The 24,635-nt window shown below is 36.2% G+C and overlaps 1 protein-coding gene across 1 annotated transcript; it reads right to left on the reverse strand.

The window, feature by feature from the left end:
- Window positions 1–760: 760 nt before the first annotated feature.
- Window positions 761–23,589, reverse strand: SPOCK3 (sparc/osteonectin, cwcv and kazal-like domains proteoglycan (testican) 3). The gene is made up of 6 exons (XM_009707368.1): window positions 23,505–23,589; window positions 21,744–21,863; window positions 10,429–10,650; window positions 3,526–3,588; window positions 2,137–2,274; window positions 761–1,113 (listed from the first exon to the last, which is right to left on the reverse strand). Exons 1-6 carry the CDS (start codon window positions 23,587–23,589, stop codon window positions 941–943), a joined length of 801 nt encoding a protein of 266 aa, XP_009705670.1. The 3' UTR covers window positions 761–940.
- Between the last annotated feature and the right edge of the window lie 1,046 nt (window positions 23,590–24,635).

Consider the following 24,635-nt stretch of genomic DNA (forward strand, 5'->3'; position numbering starts at 1 on the left):
CAAAGCTATTTCCTGAATTAAGAAAATAAAACGTATCAGTATACATTTATTAAAAACTACCTCGGGGCAAGTGCCAATACTCTGAAATACAGTCATGTATAAAGGTAATATAATTTTCAGCAAATTTTTTTCCCCCATGTAAAATACTTTACGCTAATCTGATTAGAGAGAAATACAGAGAAACAACAAAGGGTGAAGCAATGTTTGAGTAGATAAAGATAAAGCCTATATGACCTCGACATGAAAGAAAAAAAAATTAAGGAAGGACAAGAAAACTTTAGAATTACAGAATTGGTGCTTCTCCATGCTACTGCTTTTGAAAAATCCTTTCAATAACCTAGCCATTTTCTAATAAAAAAGTAACTACAAATGCAAACACAAAGGAGGACTTTGCTTTATTTTTCCCTCCTGATAATTTTTCTCCCTACCTTTGGTTAATTAAAGGCTGGTGAGATCCTACTCGTGCACCGATGTTTTTCTACTGTAATACATTTTTGATTTATTAAATGGACAATTTGCAAAGCCCGCAGGGCCTAAAACACTGGCAGGACTAAAGTTAACTTACAGTATGTGTTCTGAAGAGGACATGCACAGTTCCAAGTAAGGGCAAATATCTTTTCACCAGAGTTTTAAAGAGACTCTTTACCTTTATAGTGCATTTTGCACATTTATATTTTCAGTAGCACATAACATTTCTTTCTTCAGGCCAGACTTCCAATGTGTTTTCTTCAGCGCAAAGGCATTTAAAAACTCAAAAGCACATAATATAATTATTTTTTATTTAAACAAAAAGTCTATGACTCCAGCTGCAATGTTTGAAATAATCATACAAAATATACATGTTTGTTAGAATCCTTTTGATCTTGGAGAGCAAAGGGATTTTATGAAATGTCATCTTGAGGACTTTAGAAAGGTACAATTCATGGACCCCCTAGTATCATCAAATATATCCATCATGATCATCGTCATCATCAACATCATCATCTCCTTCATCTTCATCATCATCTTCAATTTCATCTTCATCATTCATTATTTCATCTTCTTCATCTTCATCATCTGTCCATTCATGGAAATCGCCAGAGGCAAAATCACCTGAAGTCTCTAAATCAATAGCTAAAAAATGTATGATCGTTATAGAAAAGACACAGAAGATATACCACATATTTATAGTATAATATACATAAGCGTACAAAGGCACACAAGAATATCTAGTTTCAGGACAATTACTTATTTTAAACTACACAGTGTGACACAGAAATAAAACATAATATGCAAATTCTTTTGTCTTAAAAGAAAACCACCTCAATAGGGTTGAATTTCTCAATGTTAACAAAAGACGACAAATTTTATGGATTTGTAGAACTATAATGAGTGCCAGGAACAACTGAAAGAGATTTAAGTCCAACTTACAGATGACAATAAGGACTACCTATAATATACACTGTCTGTTGTTCAATTCTGATATATTATCTTGAACTATCTAGAACTGTCCATTTATCTAGAAAGGATCATGGATTAGATGGTCAATAGGCCTGAGCTTGTATGTCAAGTATTGTGCTAAATTTAGCCTTTGTTTCAGGCTATGTTCTTTTGTTACAAAAGAAGTGGAAAATGAGTAATGTAAGACTTTTCTTTAAAAAAATGAAATTTTTTTTTTGTCATTATTTATATCTGGGACATCAAATAAAGGTGACACGGGAATTCTTGGAAGAAGTTGCACGGTGCTGCAGGGAGCGGAAAAATAAGGGAAGATTTAGTGCGCTAGGAACTTTCGGCAATTCCCTTGAACATAAACTGAAAAAAAAGTCAAATTGAATTCACTAGCATGCTGATTACCCAAAGGGATTTCATCAAGCGTTTTGGGGCTTGTCTAATGCTGCTCTAGATAATTAATTTTCCCTGGGTTTATATACACTATGCCAAGCACATATATGAGGTCTATTAATAGCTGACACAGTGACAAGAGTTGCAAGAAATAAAGAAGTAATAACAATAACAAATTATAATGTTATTTTTTTGTTTCAAAATCCACATAGTTGGGTCCCACATCTGTTCTTACTGAAGAAATTTAATCTGGTTGGTAATCAAAGGGAATAACACCTCTAAACTAAATGCCACAAAAGAGTCTTAACTTACCGCATTCTACCGCACCATTTGCTCTGGATCCTGTTACCTCATTACCATATCTGTCAACACACCAGCACTGCCCTACGCTTCCATGGCACTGACTTGGTTTGTAATACCCATCTTCATCACATAAGGGGATGTACTGCCCTGCGATACATAAATATTGAATAACAATGTTAAAAATCACCTCTTGGCCAACAAAACAATTATAGCCGAAAGTAACTACCTTTTGCTGTCATCATTCCAGACTCTACACTGACTGGTTTACTATTACTAAATTCAGTTAAGGAGAAAGCGACTGAATATATCAAATGTGGGAGGAAAAATAACACCTATCAGTCTTGGACTGATTTCAAGAAATAAAGTGACCAATCTTCCCTTAAATTTTTCATTGATCCTGTGATACACATTCCTTACTCCCTGAATGCCTCAGTCAAGATCTTCGCCGTATTCTGCAGAAAAGACTCAAATGTAGCACCCAACCCTGAATGGGATGTTCTATAATCTGTGGCGTACAAACAAGTCTGAATAACAAGGGTCAGGTTTCCCGGACTAACTATCTGCTACAAGGCTTAGGAGCTATTTTTATTTAATATACATTTTACAATTCATTTAGTTACCTACTAATATTTAATTACCCCACCACGGAAGACAAATGCAGTGTAACACCCCAATTTTATCAACAACAAATGTAAAAAAAGAATGTTAAATTTGCATTTATATGCAAAATACCTAGGCAAATGAAGCTCTAAGCCAAAAGGGCTCCCCACCAAGACTACAAGAGACTCAATCAGGGACATATTTTGTGAGCCAGTGACTTGCCTAAAGTTGAATAATCCACTGTTTTTTATTTGGAATGAATGGAGATTTTTGAAAGAAACGTAAAAGGTAGACAAACCACAATGAACAGAACATTCATACGAAAGCATTCTGAAATGTATAGCTGTTGCTAGAAACCATCCTTAGCAGAAATACAGTTTTGACTACTTTGGGCCAAGCCTTTTATTGCAGCTTTTATACAGTGGCTAACGGTAAAATGAAGATTTTACATTTCAGTAATATTGATACAGTATAAACTGATTCACAAGAAAGATTTCAATTACTTAAAGAATATTACAGGTAAAGGATGAGCAGAGATACTAATTTAGGAGTGCCTTAGACTGTCCCTCTATAACTGTAAAAACGTACCTTCTATTAGGATAATAAAGCAGATGTAATATCTTTTGGTAGGTAAGGTAATAAAACTTAAGTTTAATAGCTTTCAAAAATTTCATAAATTTTGTTGCTGGAATTTACTGCGGTCTATCTTTGTTGGATTAATATTGATTTTATGTTGCTGTTTCACTAGGGTTATTTATGTAAGCAATAAAACCTTCAAAAGAATGATCTATGGCTCACCTAGGAGCTTCTTTCCTCCTTGCTGCTTCTGAATGTTGCTGAGTTCTGTCTGGCAAGGTGGGTCTAAAATGACATAAAAAAAGTTAAACAGATTACACTGTATCTAGGAAAGAAAGCATATGACTAAGTTTTCACAGTTTGCTACGTTCTAAGGTCACTCTAACTATAGATATTAAGAAACATACGCGTCCTGCATTAGTAGTCATGTTCTAAGCTCAGAAATAAAAGAATTACTACACCTTACTACAGCTCCAGAATGATGAATTGGAGCGCCATGATGGATTTGTGCAGAAGGCCACTCCCAGTTAACCCAGCTGTAAGTGAGCACCTAGTCACTAGTCTGGAGGACTGAGGAATGCTAGACCAAAATAGTAACTCTATCACACCCTATTTTATCAGTCTACCGAAATCAGTGTGGCTGTGAAGGTTGCCTCATGTATGGGTTAGAAATGGGATGGCTCTTTTAATTCTTCCCCTTTTGTCCTTGTTAGAAGTCATGTTCAAGTTTTGTATTTGACGTACTACACTAAGAAAATAAGAATTTTCTCCATTGAAGTTTGCAAGATTGTGATTCTATTCCAACAATTTAAGACTGAATCCCATGGGTACAAGGCCCCATTTCAGTAAACTAAGTTAAAAACAGTGGCCAAACTTTAGATGGCTCTAAGAGGCAGAGTAAGTATAAAAATTCAATTTTCTATTCTTCACTTATAGTTTACTCCAGTTCTGAATAATTTAATTTTCTACTGTCTATAAAAGCAAGTCACAGTATGCCACATGAATGGGAAAGAAATAAGACGTGAATGTGTATATATTACAGTTGAATAAGTGAAAGAATCAAAGACAGCAAAGTACTAATCTCTGCACACTGATACTGCGTACTACGTTAGACTATTAGCACAAATGCATTTCTCCTTCTCAATCAGCAGTACTATTGCTGAGTTTACTCACATGTGTCTTTAGCTTATACCGTTCCCAGACAATACATTGTTAACATCTCACTAAAATCTCACATTTTATGAATATCAAATGCATTTTCCATTTTAGCAGACTTGGATTATTTAGAATACATCTTTGCCATACAATTAACTCAAGGCGCCCTTCTGAAATATAGCAAAACTACTTTTTTTCCATGCAAACAGAAAAAAATCTTCTGAGCTAGTTTAAAGATGAGTAAGACTGGCCTAGTTTATTGACGAAGCACATACTTAGACCAGAACCCAGTCACTGTGTAGGGCAATGAGTAGGTAAAAATCACGTGAGTGGCGAGAGTCCAAAGCAGCCTTTCCTGAATTCCTCCTGAAGGAAAACAAGAGTGCTCACCCTTTAGCCAGTTGAGAGCAGCACAGGATGCACAAAGGAGTGCAGGAACAGCAAGAATAGACTATAATATATGGAGATGCCTTTCTTGTGGAAATGCTCAAACTCTGATGACAAATGCCTAGATGAAGTGGGGATCAAAAATATATTTCTGGTGAACATAGAGCCTCTTGGCTGGTATGGCCTAGCTATACCAATAGGCTGTTGGTATTATTCATAAGCTCTTATCTAGTAAGTAGAAAGTGGAAGACAATAATAACCCCTTACTGACAGCAGGCTGTCAATTTCTCTTGGCTTTACATTTGAAATACTATTTACATATCCCATACATTTAAAGAAGCTTATAAATGTTTAGAGTGGCCTTGACTCTGGTGGGCTAGGTTTTCACACTAAATCTATAATGATTCATTTTAGAGCGAAGGCCTTACAAGTAGGCTGTACTTTTAAAATACTGTTCACAGGAGTCTTAGTGTCAGAACAAATTTTCAGGAGATGTCTTTCCAGACAACCAAGTAATTTTCTGTGTGTGCTCTTGAAAACCTCTGCGACTTGACACCATTGGGTGGGTACTGGGTTTTAAGTACTTAGTCTTTGAGTATTTCCTGAGGCTATATAAAGTTTTACACTTCTTGTTGTAAGAAGTGCTTTGATGATGATCATGCTCATTATTATGCCAGAGACGCTCATTACCTTTCAAAACTAAGGCTTCTGTCTTTGCTGATATTTAAAGAGTCAAGTTCTTAACTGTGCAACATTCTGAGGATCAATTATTTCTTAAGCCAAAGGTATTTCCAATTAATTGGTAATCTAAAAAATGAGAGTCATTTATGCACACAAGTAGTACCACAGACTAGAAAGATCTAGGATTGTGGTGGACCTGGCAGTGTTAGGTTAACGGTTGGACTCAATGACCTTACAGGTCCTTTCCGACCTAAATGATTCTATTCTATTTTCCTCTGTCTTTCAAAGAAGATGGGAAATACGCTGAAGGAGAAGAACGAGTCAACTTGGAAAAATACAGGTATTTTGTTCTATGGAAAAAAATCCTAAATAGGAAACACAGAGTTGCACATATGAGCACCAAGATGTGGAAATGTAAAAATACTGGACTATTCCTAGAAGAAAAAAATAATATCTTCATTTACAGCTATAAATCTTTCGTGGTATAATTACAAATAGGAATACCACTAACCAAAAGGTAACAAGTCAATATGAGAAAGTTACTTACCAAAAACTCTCCTCTTCTCAGAAGCTAGGTCTTCAAGATTCACATTTAAGCTTTGCTTCTCAGGATAAAAGCAGCAAAAACTCTTAACAATACTAAATCACTCTGGTGCTTAGAACTGTCAAAGAGAATGGCAGGCTAGAAGTTCAACCAATTCCTTTTGGTCCACAGCATATCCTTTTTCCTCTTTCCCCAAATAACAATGCTTTCCTCTTTATTTTCCAGTTAGGTCCTGAGTTTGGAAAGGCTTTCTTTTAGATTTCTGAACTTACTTCAACTAAAAAAGCAGTGTGACTGGACAACTTTTTGGGAGTCTTGACCCAAGAAGAAAAAATTCCTTTACAAAAATCAGTGTGGTGGCTTTCTTTGAAATAGAAATGAATCTCACATCAGTCTTTCTGATAATCTGAACACAAATAAGAGATCTAATCATTTTCATCCTTAATCCACATGTGGCAGGAATTGTCCTTCTGACAATATCACTGCATTGTTACGAGTGACTTATGAACCACTTAACAGTAGCCATCCACAGTTCTTCAGTGCTCAAAGTACTGATGTACACCAGAGTATCCCATGTTATTAATACTGGCCCTCGAGACACCAATATTCAGTTGTGTCAAGAGGTGCTGCAAGGTTAGTATAATTAAGCTTTGATTTACCAAAAAGAGGCACATTAACAGAACAATGGGAGTAAAACTGGTAGATTTGACGAAGAATCTCTAGGATTTTTAACAGATCTGTCTCAAGGAGCTGCTGCCTAGACAGTGAGCCTCCAGCTTTCACAGATTCTCCTTCTTATTCAATTACAGAACAGTGATTTTCCATCTATCAAGCAGATAATATTTGGCACAGCCCCTAGCTTCTGGTATATAGTCCACTGCAGATTAGGCTGCCATGTTGTACCTTGCCTGTGCTTGAGGGCAAGTATTAGAATTGTTCTTGGACAACTGAGGCTTGAACTTCAGAGATTTGAAGCATCAATACTGCACTTCAAGAAACCTTTCTGGAGACCTCAATTATGTGTTAAGGTACGTTACATCTTCCTTTAGAACCATCTATAAACATATTTGAAGACCTGCAATCTGAAAAGATTGATGTAACAAATATGAATCACGATAATTATCGTTCTTCTGTAAGATGGACTATTTTTAAAATCATAAAGATGTCTTCCAGCCTTGACAGACAGAAGAGCCTGTAAGAAAAAGTCATCTAGAGGAGTGCTGGACTAATAGATCCATGCAGAGGCTTGCAGTAAAGAAATACTTAGGTGCTAAGCATTAATATTCTCAGCAAAACTGGGTACTCTCCTACTCTGAAGCAGTGATGCAACAAAAACAAGGCTGTAATAATGATGAAGTACTGGCAGAAAGAAATTCAACCTATAAAAAGGCCAACACTGCAAGTGCCTCAGCATTTAGATAAGCACTAAAGTGTTAAGCTAGTGTCAAACAACTAAGAAAATAAGTTCTGAAGACAGGCACTGAAGTGTTTGCATGAATTGTAGTTGAAACTAGGGGGCAATAGCGACCAAAGCGTACGGGAAGACTTGCAAAGTGCACTGGCAAAGGGCAGATTTTGAAGTACTGCAGAAATGCATTATAGTGCCTTGGAAGTATCTCAGAAATACTAAACTACACTTAGAGCAGAATAAGATGAAGAAAAAGAAATGCAATAAGCACCACTGAGGGTAAATAAGTGTTTAAGCATTAGTCAAGGCAGGAGAGGTACTACAGGAGGATCTTTTTCTAAGCAAGAAAGATCTGACTTAAGTATTCTTAAGAAGTTGCTTATATTGACTAGAAGTTGTGAGCAATGTGCAGTAAAGGGCTTAGTGTACTGTAACGCATCATGACAGACCTTGAGCAGGAAGAAAGAAGAAGAGTTGCAAGTACTTGTCTGACCCTGAGAGCCTTGAACTGTGAGGCTAGGATCAAAGAGCAAGAAGGCTTCTCAGACAATGACTCAAGCAAACACTATCTAGTTTAAAAAAAGCACAATAGAATTTCTATTGCAGTATGATACATATTGACGACTAAATTTTGTATTCACTTTGAACGTTGTTAATCAACAACAGTGCTGTAAAACTGTAAATCTGCCCAGAAAGCACCTACTAAGCTCAATGAATACAAAGAGCTGTCCACATGGCTTGAAGTATTCTGTTAATATCAACTTATTTCAGTAAACATCAGAAAGAAGCCACTGAATTTCTATACCTAGCCATCTCTTTGCTATTCACAGCAAAGGGCTAGTTAAAGGTGTTACTCAGATTGTTCAATCAAGTAAAACACAACCAAACATGAATATATTACAAGGTTCAGCATAATAATGCAAATTATGAGTTGAGAATTCAGTGGGTCACTAATATACAAGGGAGTTAGGACTCAGATAGTTGTGCAAGAGCTAATAGTAAGATGTGACAAAAGATGACTGTAAGCTTTTTTTTGTCTCCTTACATCTTCAAAAAAGACGACGACTACAGATTTTGTTGACGGTGTTAATTTGGAGGGATGGTGTGCATGTTTAATGTGCAAGTATTGCCAAAATCGAGATTTCGCCTCATTACAGTGTTGAGGATACATCTTTTTTACTATATGCTCAAACACACTGTGGTACCAAAAGCTACCTAATCTGTTTTAAGTCAGCACCTTATCACAACACCATGGTCAAGATGGTGAGGGAACTGGTAAAAAGGGAAGAAAAGCTTGATAATGCAGGATTCTCCAACGGGGAGAATCAGTGTCACTGGAAGACGGATCCCAGCTTTCTGGCCTTCAGGGCAGCATTAATATAATTCAGTGGTGTTTAGATCAGCCTTTACGATACCATCCTTCAGTTCTAGCAGTACACTGAGCACGTATTTTAGACAAACAGTATTCCGCAGTTATAGAATGCAAAACTACTTGAAACTAACCTGTGGAAGTGCTTTCTTAATGCCCTGGTTATGCTGTACATGCATTACATGACATCGGTAGAAGAGCCAATTGGTAGAAGAACCTTGGACCACGCTAGGCCGCGTGTTATCTGCTGTACTTTCTCTGACAATTGAAAAGAATTTTGCTGCCCTCTGAAGAGTAAGGGTGTTTATATATTAAGCTGAAATGATGGCAGTGGTGGTTTTTTTATTTTAAAGATAACCAAACCAAACATGTTACGTTCTTTACTTTAAGAACTACTTTACTTCTGGGATGGGTTACTCTTCATTTACTAATTTTGTTAGCAGTACATACATGCTTATAAAAATAAAAGCCACAATATTGTTCTACCATAAAATAAACAAGGTGTTTTGAAAGATTAAATGTTAACTTTTTAATTACAAAGTTACCAAAGAAAATAAGTCTTCTATTTAATATGTATCTATAGAAGTACAGCTTTATTTTTGTTTGGATTTACAACTGGCAGATGTACCATGATAAAAATCTTTATTTCCACAGAAATCAGAGTCAAACCATAGACACTGAGTGCTAATGGGAATATATCATGAGAGTTTTAAGGGCACAAGTGAGAACTAAAAACTGATATTGAAATTTTCAAAAAAGCTGAACTGACTTTGCAAACTTTCCATCAAATCAGTCTTACCTCTTCTAGTGGCAGTAGAAATTTGGACCCTGGTTGCTATTTATCCCATTGAAAATCTCCCTCATGTTAGTAAGAAAAATGAAGGGGCAATTCTGTCCAGTTTCAGCCAATACTAAATGAGTAAATGCTTTGATTCATTACAACTAGTTTGATTATATAATTTATGTGATGTCTCACGTAGATCTAAAATTGCTATATGATCCTCAGGAAAATAATGCTTATAGGTTATGTTTATTTGTTGAACCAAATCACATCAGGACATTAACAAGAGATTCATCTAGGCAGTAAAAATCTATTTGGTTTAGGTCCTGGAAATAACTTTATCCATAATGTTCATTCAGTTATTTCAATAGGCTCACAAAATAGAACATTAAGATGCCCTACTTTAGCAATAAAAAAGTTTATTTTATAACGTAGGCAAAGTAGATTGGGAAAGAAATAATCTAAGTAATTTTGTTGTTTATTTTGGTCTCTCTCCTCTGCATACTTACTGGAAGTTGGCAAGAGAAACAATATTGCTGTAAAAGCATTAGCCGCTGTTTTGCACTTTATTTAGAATCCTTGAATTTCTAGCAAGCCTTTCCATTTAGCTTGGGTTGTTTGCTTGGTTGTTTTTTTTACTTCATTTTAGCTATTCACAATAGGTCAAAAACCTTCAACAAATTCATGGTACAACATTTAAGAGCTTGCAGTTCACTGTAATCTTCTTAATATGTTAAAAAAAGATAAAGCACTACAAAAAGGTCAGTCATATACATATGCAGGTTGTTCTCATCTTTTACCTTGCTGTCTTTGGAAGCAGTAGCACCACTCATTGTTAGATATCAAGCTGTCCTTGTATGTGTCACAAGAATTGAAGAACGCCCTGGTGCATGGCTCATTCTTGTCAAGGTAAATGCTTCCAAGTTCTGACTGGTCCAACAACAGGTCATAGTTTGTATCAAGCCTGTTAAACATCCAGCCAAGGGAGTCTTTGCAAATTGGCAAAATGCTGGTATCAAATCCTGAAAGGAAAAAATAAAATTAAAAAATCATATAGCAGGAAAGATACGGCAGCTGCTGAGCTCAGCCACCCCAGAAGAATGCTGCATCATGGAAATTACTCCAGTGGTACACAGATGCTATTGAAATACTGCGTGTAAATTACATGTCAGCTTCATTTTAAAGAAATCATTAAATTAATCTGCTAAAAAACTTGATCCCACCATCAGCCTCAAAGCATTTAGAAATACGAGTTTTCTTGTCAAACATTATACCTATAGCACACTCATTTGGTACAGTAATAGATGATCTCCAGCGATTTCCTGGAAAATAATTCTGTTTAGGAATTTTAGTAATATTATAAATCAGGAAAGTGAAGCTTAAGTGGTTTGCAATGTTCACAGAACTAAGAAGGGAATAAATTCCAGGTAACTTGCTGGAGTCCGTTTTTTTCTTCCTATAACATATATTCAATTCTATGACAAAGGAATATGATCCCCAGCCTCAGCAATGCCTTGAAAGTTAAAGAGTATTTTATCTTTACCTGATGTACATTACCTCTTGGAGGAGGCTATGGAACAGATGGATCCTAAGAGCAGCTGGCTGCTAGTATCAGACCCACTAATACAGCTTGCATCTTCCGAAAATTGTTGCTTGGAAAAAAGGCCATCAGGAAGAGGCTGAGTTAATTACTCCTGTAGCCAGAGCTCAGACCTCATGTTTGTTTTTTCTCCATCATCTGTAAAGGGCATGCAGACTTGCATATGGACATGGATGGGGAATTCAGAAACCGCCAGGTCTCTCACCTATGTAGAAGATGTGAGCTGCCTATGGTATACACACACGTTTTTTCCTGTTCACGTGCTACGGGTCATACTACAGGCTTATGGTGCAAGTGGCTAGGCAGCGGAGTATATAGCCTGAGACAGGATGAGATTTAGTGCTACTATATACTATTCTTCTAAAAACTTTTAAGGTAAAACTGAGCACTGAAAAAATGAGTGGTGAAGAAGTTGACATGAAAGCACACAGTAATTCCCAGTTTCTACTGCTGTTAAAAGCAAGCCTGCCTGCCTTAGTTGTTGTTCTGAAAACAATAAAGAAATCTGAAAAGTGTGTCTGTACTGCTAAAACAGGTCCACTTGGATAACCCAGTAATCGGATTTAGAAATCAGTAGATTTTCCCTTAGATAAATACGTATGTGGAAATGTCCATGCTATGGTAGAACGACCATTTCGGAAAGCAAAAGACAGCTGATAGAACCAAAAACTCCCCGTGGAAGTCAGACAACCACACAAACTCCCCTTCCCCAGAAATCCTAAACTATGTCTTTTCATCAGGGCAGTCTCACTTTTTCTTGCTCCCTGTTGATTTGTTGCATTCATTAATATTTCTGCTTGACAGAAAGAAAAGAAAAAAGAAAAAAACAAAGCAAGCCATTTGATAGTTATGATATTTTTGATGTGTTTAACACAATTTAAAAACATAGCCGAGCATTCAAGCAACAGTCTCTCTCTTCCCTCCTCTCCAGCCCCTGATAAAACGTCAAGAAAAAACAATTTATTTTTTTGTGGATTAGGAAGAGACAGGATCCAACTAAACGAATAAGGGTATATAGTAGATGTGTTATTCAACTTTATCTGTAAAAAATATCAAAACGATTTAACACAGGTTTCCAATTTGAAAAATTCTGGAAGGTTTTTCCACCTTAAACTTTTTGTCTAAGGATGAATGTTCAGTATAACATTATTTACCTCTAAGGCTCTGCTCCTGAAGGCCTCTTAACACTTCCCAGATACTTCTCTTTTCTCTGCTAGTCCTGCTTTTAGCTAGAGATCCTCCTCCAGACCCTGGATTCAGAAAGGGGTCAAACCCACTGTTTCCTATCCTGCCTTTTGTGTACCTGCATGAAGGGAGGACTAATTTTTGTGCTGACCAAGTTTTTCTGAATTTGGCATTCTGGCCAGCTCACCAAACTAGGACAAGTTGCAGAAAGAGAGCAACCATGAGGAGACAGATTTAAATGAGTAAGATGCCAGCTAGAAGGAAATATAAGCTAAAAGCCACTTTAAAGGTGTATTCAGGGGTGGATCTTGTGGGCCATTGCAGATAACCGTAGGTAATACATCTGCACGTGGAATTTTAAGCGTAAGTTTATTGAAAGAGGCATCACTTTCAAGCTCGGCACAAAGTACTTTTAAATTAGCATTTTTGGACCATGCTGGAAAAGACCACATCATTAAGCATTCTGTATTTTAGGACACTAGAATCTAGTGTTACGTATTTAACAAACTATTCTAAGGAAAAGGGGAAAAACCCCAAACACCTGCTTATTTTACTTCTCTCATTTCCAATTTTACTCTAAAAAACCCCAAATTTATCTGAAGAATACTGAAAGACCACTGAACATTTCAAAGGTTTGATGCGTCTCTAAATTAAAGTTGGAATGATATTATAGATCTGCAGAAGATTTTATCCCTATTTTTTTCTTGATTCCCTTAACTAGCATTAGCCTGTGAATTGAGTTCATTCTCTATTCCCATTCCTCAATTTTTCTCACTTCTTTCTGTCTATAGCTTTTATATTTTTTAAAAAGTGTGTCTAATAGTGATGTCCCACTGGATTTTTATCTATTACATTTGTCCTAGTTAAGGACAGAATTTGAAATTAAAACATTTGCATTGGAGTCAGCAATATCATTAAAAAATAGATGATTTTATTAGAAATCACTGCTATCAACAGGAAAGCACTAGAAAAATGTCAGTATGTTCTAATATTTTCTAGAAATCCAGTTAAAGTTTGACATAACTATAGTTTAAATATAGAGTCTGAAGACTGATATTTATGATAAACACTTCCTAGTAAACAGAAATATATTATAACTGGCACATCCAAATTAAGAAACCTACTTCAAACAATGACATTACATATAAAAATATTCTTCTGTTATTTCCAAGCCTGAAAAATAAAGTTTACATATATTAAAGCTGTCACAACCTATCTATTAAATCGCATCATATACTGGAGAAAAAGGACTGTGGGTCATGGGGTCTAGCTTTCTACTAAATAACTGTTGCATGTAATAATTTCAAAAATAAATCACGCTTTACCTTAAAAGTAGTTTATCTTTCTTTTTTCAGAGTTTGCTCCTGAAGTAGTTTGTATTTTTACTTACAGCCCAGGTATATTTGTTGTTGCTTTTATTGTTTTTTCAGTTCTTTCTCTTCTCTGGTATTTACAATTTTAGTGTTTTAAATAGAGAAAATCATATCTCTTCTTAGTTTTCATTTGGCTTGTTTCACCAAGCCAAACTCTTTCACGACCATCAGTCACTGCAGCATAGCACAGAAATGTCTGAAATCTGGGTCAAATATTAGTTCAGGTGAAAGAAATAAAAATGGCTAAAGTACTTCAGAGGTAAACCAGGCACATGTTGACAGAGACAGAAGCAGTTTTGTTTGATCTACAATGGAGCAGTCCACCTCCTCCAAAACTGCTACACCACATAAAGATCATCACCTCAGTTCCACGTTCACATTATAAACCCTTAAAAGATTATTGTGGTAAAGTAAAATTCTTGGTTCAATTTTAAAGAAACTTTAAGGAACTGTCCGAAGTGAGGATTATCAGAAGTGCTTTCTCTCTGCCATGACTTTCTTCCTCTGCTATAATATTGATAATACAGCTGTCACTCTTGAAGATGACATACTTGACAAAGAGTCAGGAAAGCACTTAAGTACAGACCTAGCGTTTAACATCTGCTCACATGGTTTGACAAATGAGGGGGTCAGGTGACACAGAACTAAGAAACACAAAATCACCAGGTGACCTAGAACTAGGAAATTAATTGCCCAAATCGCAGACTACATGTATTAGCGCTTTGAGTACCAACTAGAATGCTGTTCTTACACGTTTTTTCACAGTTGTGACACAAAATAAAAAGCAGAAACTAAAGGGGGAAGATTAGTGTAAGTGAAGGATAATAATTTATTCTTGATGATTAAGTACCAGGACATTATACTGAGGATAGCAAAAATTGCTGCTCAGGTGTCTAAATTACAAAAGAAGGTTTTCTCTTTCTCCCATTTTAACCACTTATTTGAAATCTATTTCCATATACCATAATGAAATGAGTTTTTATGTAGCTATATCTGAACATTGTCTAGAAAAATGTCAAGTCCCAGCTTAAGCTCTTTTCCTCAGCCAAAACAATCCCAAGGGAAGTATTATTGAGAAATATACCACCCCCCCTCCATGGCTTACACACTAGCATTCAAAACATTTCCTCAAAAGGAACCAACAGAAATGCTGCTGTGTTTCTGATTATTTCTCAGGGGAGAATTTCAATTCTTAGTAAATATAATCTGCTTTTCAAGGTAAAACTATTGTTTGCCTGCTTATCAAGCTCCTAAGTAATAAAGCCTCATGTACATTGAGGAAGATAGCTTTTGACATTATGTGGAAATCAAAACGGCATACAGACATATGGCTCACATATTGCATTATATAAAAATTGTTTACCTAATATGCCAAGAGAAGTGAACTGCACGATTCTTTCCAATACCAGTACTGACAAATCATACATGTGGATAAACACACACGCACTCTGCTAGAGTCCTGACTGCCATCCAGACCATGGCTTTTACTTGTTCAGCCTGCAAGCTCCATAGCAAGAAGGTTTTCACTTGTGATGGATTTGTCTAATATTTCGACTATCAGAAAACCTTCACTTAACAGCATCTCACAGCCAAGGCCTACCGTGCACAAGCTAGGAACAATTTTTCCTTCCCAATGTAGGTTTATGAGGACAGACCGGAGCAGGAAGGACTAAACTAAAGAGAGGACTAAGCAGACATGAATGCTTTCTATCGTATTTGGTTTCACAATAAATTGCTGATCTAGGTGAGACTCACCTTGGGCTCTCCTAGCCCAAGAAAGAGACAGCATTAGGTATAACATTCTCTGTCACCTGTCTGAAGTTGTAATATATTCCTGCTTACTATGATTACAGAGATAGGAGCGGAGCCTGGGCTAGGGCAAGACATGGGGAAGGTACCAAAGATCTTACAATAAACCTAGGATAACTGACTCTCACTTTACAACAAAAGGTACAAGGGAAAGCTATAAAGCACAGCTGCCACATCCCCTAAACACCCGTGAAAGTTTGCATCCTGAAGTCTTCCCTTTGCCAGAAAGTGTTGTAGAGAATTTTTTTTTTTTTGGCGGGGGGTGGGGGGCGAACAGGACACACATGACATGGGGAGCAATAAAATCAAGACGAATCCTATTGCTGGAGGCTATCAGTTTGCTAACACATTGACAGTTCCGATGGATGTATTCTGTGCGACACCAGACTGACCATTTTATTAATAGGAGTGACTGTTACAGAGAAGTAAAAGATACCCAAGGAGGGAGAAATAAAACAAAATGCTGCAATAAACATCTATATATGTTTCATTGTGTATAAGGATAATTCTGTACAAAAGATTGAGTCAAAACAAACTTCAGTCAACGATACTGATTTAGTTCATTCAAAGTCTTAATTTTAAGTAAAGATGGATTAATTTAAAATTCCTGCTCAGAATTACTTCTAGGCTGGATTTCTTCTTCTAGACTCTTGCTTTACCGACGCCTGGGCTTACGCTAACCTCACACACGCAGAAGGTCATTAGAAGAACTTTTTCTTTTTAGCAAACTGGAGCTATTCTTCAGGCTGCCAGCCTGTACAACTTTGCACTACAACTTACAGGGTATTTTCTGGGATAATCTCAGGAAGCAGCCAAATTCTTAGGCAGTCAGCATTTTCAAGACATCAAAAATGATGTTTCAAACTGCAATTCTTTTAATCTCTTACAACTATACAATGACTGCATGGGAGAGTACTGACAGGAGTAAGCAAAAATTTACTGTTCTGCTTACGAGTTCTGTCTGTACATCAGGGTTTCCAAACATGCTGCAGCAATGAAGATCAGGGAAAATTAATTTATCTCTGCATAATGTCAGCTGTGTCTCTTCACCAACAAGGAACTTAGGACAGTCAGAATGAAGTAAAAACCTCCAAGCAGAGATCTGAAATTGTTTATTTTATTTACACATTTCTATACAAAACTGGTCTTTTCCTGCTGCAAGTTTGTAAGAGGATTTGGTAATTTTAGTGTAACAATATCTCACCATGCTCGTTCTAGACAAGCCAATTATAAGTAATTTTCTTTCAGACTTCTCGTATTTTTCTGTTATTTTCAAAATTATTAGTGTATTAGACTCCAAATAATCATATTATTCCCAAGCCATAAGAAGATTCTCTATTACCTTTGGCCTCTGGTCTTTCATCTTCTAACATGACAAGGCGCACAAGTATTCTTCAGAAATAGACTGCCTGTTAGCAGAAATATTTGTGGGACTACGGTATTTTTTGTGCTTTGCTTTTGATGCATTAATTCCCTGGAGTTTTATCACACAACATTAATGCAGAAATAGATACTTTAAAAGACTTTAAACAGAAATGTAAAAATCTCACTTAATTTTTCAACTCCTTATTTCCCCATCCACAAGGGAATAATAATGGGAGTATTATTGTAGTATGGGGGTAAAGTATCCTTTTCCCCTTTGTGTCATCTATTTAGACCATAAATGGCCTGAGGACAAGATTTAAGTGTTTATATAGCACTTACAGTAATGATACTTCTAAATATATGCAATCTGAATACACCCGAACACAAAAGGTATTTTGGAAATAAAACCCTATTAATTATTTGAAATATTCTAGTCTGTATTACTAGTAAGATTCAGTTTTGGAAAAAAAATAAGCGCTAGCTAAACAAAATTACGTAACTCTTGTAAAAACACAACCATGTAGGCACCTTACATTTTAAACTTGTTATCAGCATATTCATGGCTTTAGGAGAACAACTTAAACACCTTTGTTTGGTTTGTTTAGAAATAATATTAATGATTGTATGGATCAATGCAGACTACTTAATAGTTGGAACAACTCTGAAAAGCACCAGCAAGGCACTATACGGTTGCACCACATCTACCTTGGTCAGAAGGACTGTGTCCAAGCCTTTTAATAAATCCTGTCCCAAGTGCCACCAGAGAGACTGAAATATGAAAAATTCTAAATGCAAACAGACAACCAGAAAAGATGTCACAAATTGCTTTTTTAAATGCAGAATGGTTTTTCAGTGAGGAAGGAACTCTGTGACAAGAATAAAGGATAGCCTGGGGGGAAAGGGTGCCAAAACAGATTTTTAACTCCCCAAGGGTAATGAACAACTCCAGGGACTCTGAAAGGGGAAGCTGCATTCAGGTGGCTTTTTGTCGTAGCTGTTGTCCTCTACAGAACACTAAGTCTCATGTGCGAAGTATAAGGCCGTTACACATGTTTAGGAAGTTCTTTGCAAGATTTATTTCTAGGTGTAGTTCTCAGTCATCCCCAAAATAGGGGTTGGACTCCCTGGTATACTTAAAAATTAAGATGCTCCATGTCTTGGAACTACTATGCCTTTGGAGATAGAGGGATTTCATCAGAGATACTACTACAGAGCTTAGCTCTTGAAGAACAGTTCTAAGAATTTCTTAACAGTATTAGAAAGGACATTACCATGTTGAATGGCTATCATTATTTTTGTTTCTTTGTGTATTTACAGGGACATAGTGACCTAATATTTTCTTCTAAATCACAGACATGTTCATTTCTCATGAGATGCAGTACCTTTTGCTGCTTTAAATGAGAAATTTTGAAGTTCAGAAATGTACGTACCAGAAAAACTATACATTTGCATTAAGGAAACCAGTTTTTTGCATCCCCAAATCCACAAATGAAAGAAAACTACTACTGATTGTATATTCATTCGATCACTTTCCGTCTACAGATGGACTGCCTTTTTGCAGTAGCCTGTCAAATTAATTCAATCAAGTAAATACTGGCTATTTACAAAATCAAGTAAATATTGCGCAAATAGGATCTTTTATATTTGAAAGCAATTTTTTTTCACAATTAGATATACGCAATTTGAGTAACTGACCACAGTATTAAAACACTAAACAGCTATTGTTCAAATGTTTTTGTGAAACACTGTGGGTTTTGTTGAAAAACTCTTTTTTAAAGAGAAAAAGAAAAGAAGAAAAGATAGGACAAACGGGATGTCTCACACGTCACTATTTTCTACAATTTGATTTGCTTTGTTTTAGTAAAAAGAAAATAAACATGACAAAGCCTATCATTGAACTTCCACGTTTACGTCCTAGCATTCCTATAACAAACAGCAAACTTTTCAAAGTTCTTACAACAACACTACCTCTATTTTAAAGTTGATGAGGTATAACTCTTTGAAACAGAAAATATAATTTAAAACCAGCATAGTAATCAATTAATATTTTGTACAACATTCTAGCTGTTTAGGATTAATTTCTGGTACCATGTTACAAGTGTAAGTCAAACATTTCTGACAGCACCATGTTCACAGGGAATTTAAAGTCAGCAGCACAATGAAAACAGATTTTTCCACAGGGATGATATTTCCTCACTTGTTGACAAAAAAGAGCCCTGAAAAGACTATGCTTGGCCATTCAAATCAACTCTTGTTTCTGTCTCTCAAAAAACTGGTAGAGTAGGATCTAGTCTAACTTGAGCCTAAAATTACAGATACCTCCTAAAGTACGTGTGAATTCTTTATACTGTCAGAGGAGAGAACTTCATTACTTTGAAGGTTTCCAAAAGGAAATCCTGAAAAGTAGGCCAGAAACCCATTTTTTCCCCCTCAATTGGAACAATTGTATTTGTAGAGGAGATCTTTCTCTGAAGGCTTTTAAAGGCAAATACATCTCTATACCTGCCTTACAAAGATTCCTTTACTAGCTCAGGTTAGGTGGGAAAGATCCCACAGACTCCAAAACCCTGGAGGAAGCTCATCAGAATGGGAGCATAACATTTTCTGCAGAAGAGCTCCTCATGCTTACAGACCAAAGTGCTTCATGCAGTTGAACAATCTGTTCTAGAAATAACCACATATCTCACAATTGCTTTGGTCTACATAATCTAAGTAGATGGTTATTATCTTCTGCGTTGTACATGAAGTGTCAAAACATGAACATTTAGAATGTACTAGATGTAAAATCAACATTAGGTAGACACCACTCAATTTTACAAGTGTTACTAATATTACAGTAAGTGATCACTAAAGTTTGAAAACAAGCCAACCAGTCTGGAACCCATAATATATTTGATAAGGTCCAAAAATCCACAAGACTCTTGCATCTTTAGTTACACGTATTAAAACCTTAGATCTTAAGTCTAAATATAGTCTTTGATTGCTATTATAAAGTAAAAATTTGCAAATAAACAAGTGATAAAATAAATGTGAGTATAATATATCCATATATACATCATGATACAAATACTTGTCTCAAGTATAGATACTAGGTCTTATCAATGCCACCTGTGTGCTTAAGGAAAAAAGGTCAAGGAAAATGTCTAAGGGAAAAATTGCTCAATCTTACGAACTTTGTGCCTGCACTACATTTCAAGGTATTCAGAGTATTAATTATGAACTTTACATTCCTGTATAGCATAGAACCCAATTACTTGAAACACTGACTTCTTATTTCTGTATGTCTTAGTACTTAATAGCTATAGAGTTGCTTCTTTTTTCATTGCCCAAATTTCTTTTCGAACTTTTACTGGATAACCAGGCTTCTAAACAGCTGTGCTGCATTTTTGACCTTACCTATTCAGCGTGTTACCCTCAACAAAGTGAGTATTCAGCAAGAAACAGGACCCTACACAATGTTTCAGCTGACCTTTAACTGAGCAAAGTGCTAACACTAGCTATATTATTCGATGCATTTTACTTATTACTATACAATAAATGCTTACTTAAGAGCCACAAACTTTGTATTTCTGTTGTTTTCATTACTGGATGAGAAGCAGATCACATGCCAGTTATGGGCACCAACCAGAATGTAAATTGGAAATATATGTTTTTAAATGTGTTTTTTTCAATATCAATAAAAAGTGACACTACTGTGTTACCCCAGAAACATTTTTTCCCAATGTTAAGAGAAGTATTGCCAGATAACACAGAATCATCTTTAATTCACTGTGTTTTACAGAATTATTCGTATTTCCTTAGCATGAAAAATCACACAAAGAAATTACATTTCCAATTAAATGAAATAAATTGATTTCTTGAAAAAAGAAATGCCACAAATAGCAATCAAACAAAAACTAAAAAAACCCCAAACCCACTTAAAAAGTTAATAATGAAGGAACTAAGGTAAGCAGCCAGTGGTGGCCAAGTTCTGTGAAACATACTCTGGAGGAATTCATAGTTTGCTTTTCTTATTAATGAAAGGTAGAGTTTCACAGCTTATGAAATCTAATATGACTCTCCTTCACAGTAGGACATCACTCTTGAAATTATTATTGCACACTTCAATTGCTATTTTAAATAAGCCCTTTGATAATTGCATTTAAAAACTTTACCAAACCCTATTTAAATATTTGAGGGGGTTAAAACCAAATTATGCCCCTTACTGTTTCCACTACACTGGTACTCCTGAGTCATTTCTAATTTGAAGTACAGCCTTGAAAATTCCTTTTTGCTTACAAGCTTCTTTCCCATGGTGTTTTCTGTACCAGTACCTACAGTGGCATCAACTAGCAACAATGGGTCACACATAATTACAGCTCCTATACATTATTTCCCAGGACTAGCCATTCAGCAACTCACTTTTCTCTATGGAAAAATTGCTGACAATCCCTACTTTTTTCTACTGTTTTGCCTCCTTATATAGCAGTTAATTATCAAGCTCTACCAAATAGACATTTTGATAGCATTCACAAATGAAAGCATTGCGAACGGTAGCTGCCATACATTCTTACAAGCAAGAGTCCTGCCAAATTTTACGTGAACATTTTAAGTTTAAAGTGAACATCTTATATCAGTACTAAGTCATAAATAAGAAATTAACTTTAGAAAAGCACAAAGTTATGGTTTCGTACACATGTTTATTTAAAGTACATGAGAATAAGGCAAGTTTTAGCAATGGAAATACAAAAGTACAGAATAGGATCAGAAAGAATATCAAATAAGACAAGTAGAAATCTCTTACTGGTTCTTTCAGGCCTTTGAACAATCCTAGTCTTCTTATTCTGAATTCCACTTTCATGAAGTGCCTTAAACCAGTCTCTCAATCTGTTTGCAACCTCCCTGAATTCCAGGTCACTGCACACTGAAAAACAAAATGTAGAGCTGTTTAAGGTTTTTCTCCTGGGTGCTAAACAGAACTTTTCAAACTATGCTAATAAAAAAACGTAAAACGCACAAAATAAACATGTATGTGCCACAGCTTGCTTTAATTCATAAAGTTCCGTTTCATTACTCAGGTATGCCACCAAAACCCAACTAAGGTCCTCAGAAATAAATGCTTGATGTATAAAGTATTATGAAATTATATATATCTAGAAATTAAGAACATCCTTTGCAAACTATTGCAAACTCCTATAAACAGTTCTAGTACAGATACTTTCACATCTTACTGTAGATGAAGCTGTACGGCAGGGACACCCATGACAGTCTTTTGGAGCTTCATTTCTACGGTCATTAAAGCAATAGTAATGAAAGCCCTGTCAGAACAGGTCAGAGATGTGATTTAGGCAGACAATGCAGCAACACCCAACTTGCTTTCCTGTGCTGATGCATGAAAAGAGGAAACAGCATTGACAGAGACAGTGTTTCCAGAGTGTCCTGAAAGCTTATTTGACTGAATGTAGTTTTACAAGCCAACATTTGTGAGCACCTAACTGCAAACAGACAATAGTACAGCTGCTTGGTGATGGAAAGGATAGCTTCTTTGACCAGAAACAGCAAAGGCAGAAAAAGCACGCAGGACCAAAGACAGTATCTGCCGCACCGAGAGCAGCAGATTAGTAGCACACTGGCTGAAGTGTTGTACAATAGTGGTAGTTAGTACTCCAGTTCATACTAGAGCCAGCAGCAGGTAACAGAGATGTGCAGTGAGGAGGCCTATTCACCTTCACTATTAAGCTGCTGGAGAAGATAAAGAAAAGGTGTGCTTGAAGCAAGCAGATATCCCTTCCAGAACTCTGTCTTCCCATTTCACGTGTCTGAGAGAAGCTGGGAGAAGAGAAGAGAAATAAGAGGACCTGGAAGATGACAAAAGCAGGAAAGGCAGTAGATGTATGCTTCCCTAGGTAACAAAATACCTTCCACTGCCCTTGTCAACAGTTATCACTTCCAAATCAGGATTGGTTTCCAGGTCTACCAGTAACTGACCAAGCTACAGTTGGAAGAGCTCATACCTAAGTTAGCAGAGCTTCACAGTGACGCTCTTAAAAATAAATCTCCAGTTCAGCTTACTTTTCCTTTATTATGTAGCAATACGTAATATTTGGAGACATAGCCTTCAGCACACTTCATTAACTTGAACAACACTGCGAAACACCTATTTGTATTTCAGAGTAAGATTGAAACATGTCATTATGTCAACAACTATCAACGCCTGTACAACAGCAGGCATCTAAGCATTTGTTTACTCATCCTTTGCTGAAGTCTCTCTTGAGAGTTTGAGTCTCGCCATGAAAGACTTAGGTGTAATCTATACACAGATTTGCATATATTATGAACTGACATTTTTATAAAATGTGTATTCTACTTTTCTTTTATGTAATGAAACAAATGTTTTTCTGGTAATTCAACAGGGAACTGGGGAAAAAAAATTAATTGTATATGGGCTCGTATGATAAAAAAAATGTATCACAACAACTAGCTGAAAATGGTCTCTTAAACCAAGTCTACAGATAATTCAAACTTGTGGGATTTCTACATTTGCTACAATGACACCTTCCTTTACCAATCCTTGCACCACCTGATAGCTCAGCATAAAGAATCAGATATGAACTTGGGACGCCCTGCTCCTCTTTAATTTCCCCTCCCATGACAGGTGAAATAGAATAATATTTTTCCTTTCTCTAACTACCCTCCCTTGATTTAAGAGAAACACTTTTAGAATTGAACCAAAGGGTATGGAGCACAGCACAATCATTAGGGGTACCTGACCTGCCATCTAACCGCTTTGATTCATCTACCCTGCACAATACTGTGTAATACCACCTCAGCTCCCAGAAATAACATAGCTACATTAATGTGGTGCACTGACCTGGCTATTTTCATCTGCTTCTAAATTGTCTATGTGCAGTGCTAGCTACTCTGATTAACCTCTGATGCTGAGGTGACCTTCTAAGAGCCAGCATATAAGCCCATTTACAGGTACAGACATACACATATATCCATATATATGTGTGTGTATATATATGTAAGAGGGAGCATCAGGAAGCACCGGCTACAAGTAAAAGCTTAGCTTGAATAACATTAACAGAAAGATGCACATGGCAGCTGGATGATGGAGAGAATGTACAAAATCCTCCTTTCTGTAGAAGCAGTCAAACAGACACACCAAAGCTAATCATCTCCTAAACTCATCAAGGTGTAAAAACTAAGCGCTAAGGAAACAAGATAGTGTCTCTTTGGCTATTAGGTATAAGAATAAAACAGAGCTTGCTGTTTCAGCATCTGGTACTAGCCGCTGTCATGCACAATATGACATAAAATGACATTTTCTGTGCTCCTGTGAATTGCATTCCTTTCAAAATAGAAGGCGTATATATAGCACATTTGGGGCATTAGACACATCCCATATCACATCTCAGATCAGGGGCATTCTTCCAACTTCAACTTCTTATAACCATTTCTCCAAACTTTGCTTGACAATTTACATTATAGTTTTTATCTCAAAACCATATAAATGAGAAAATTTTAACAATTTTTGGTTCATTTTAATGATTTTGATAACTTTATCGTGGGAACAGATCGTTTTCAAAAATCAAAGTAATGCAAAACAAACTGATCAAAACCATCATTTGCCTATTTTGCACCGCACAGTTACTCAAGTACTGGAATTAGCTCTAAAACACGGCATGTAATT

The sequence above is a fragment of the Cariama cristata genome, unplaced genomic scaffold (genome assembly GCF_000690535.1).
Source record: "Cariama cristata isolate BGI_N322 unplaced genomic scaffold, ASM69053v1 scaffold3189, whole genome shotgun sequence".
NCBI lineage: Eukaryota > Metazoa > Chordata > Aves > Cariamiformes > Cariamidae > Cariama > Cariama cristata.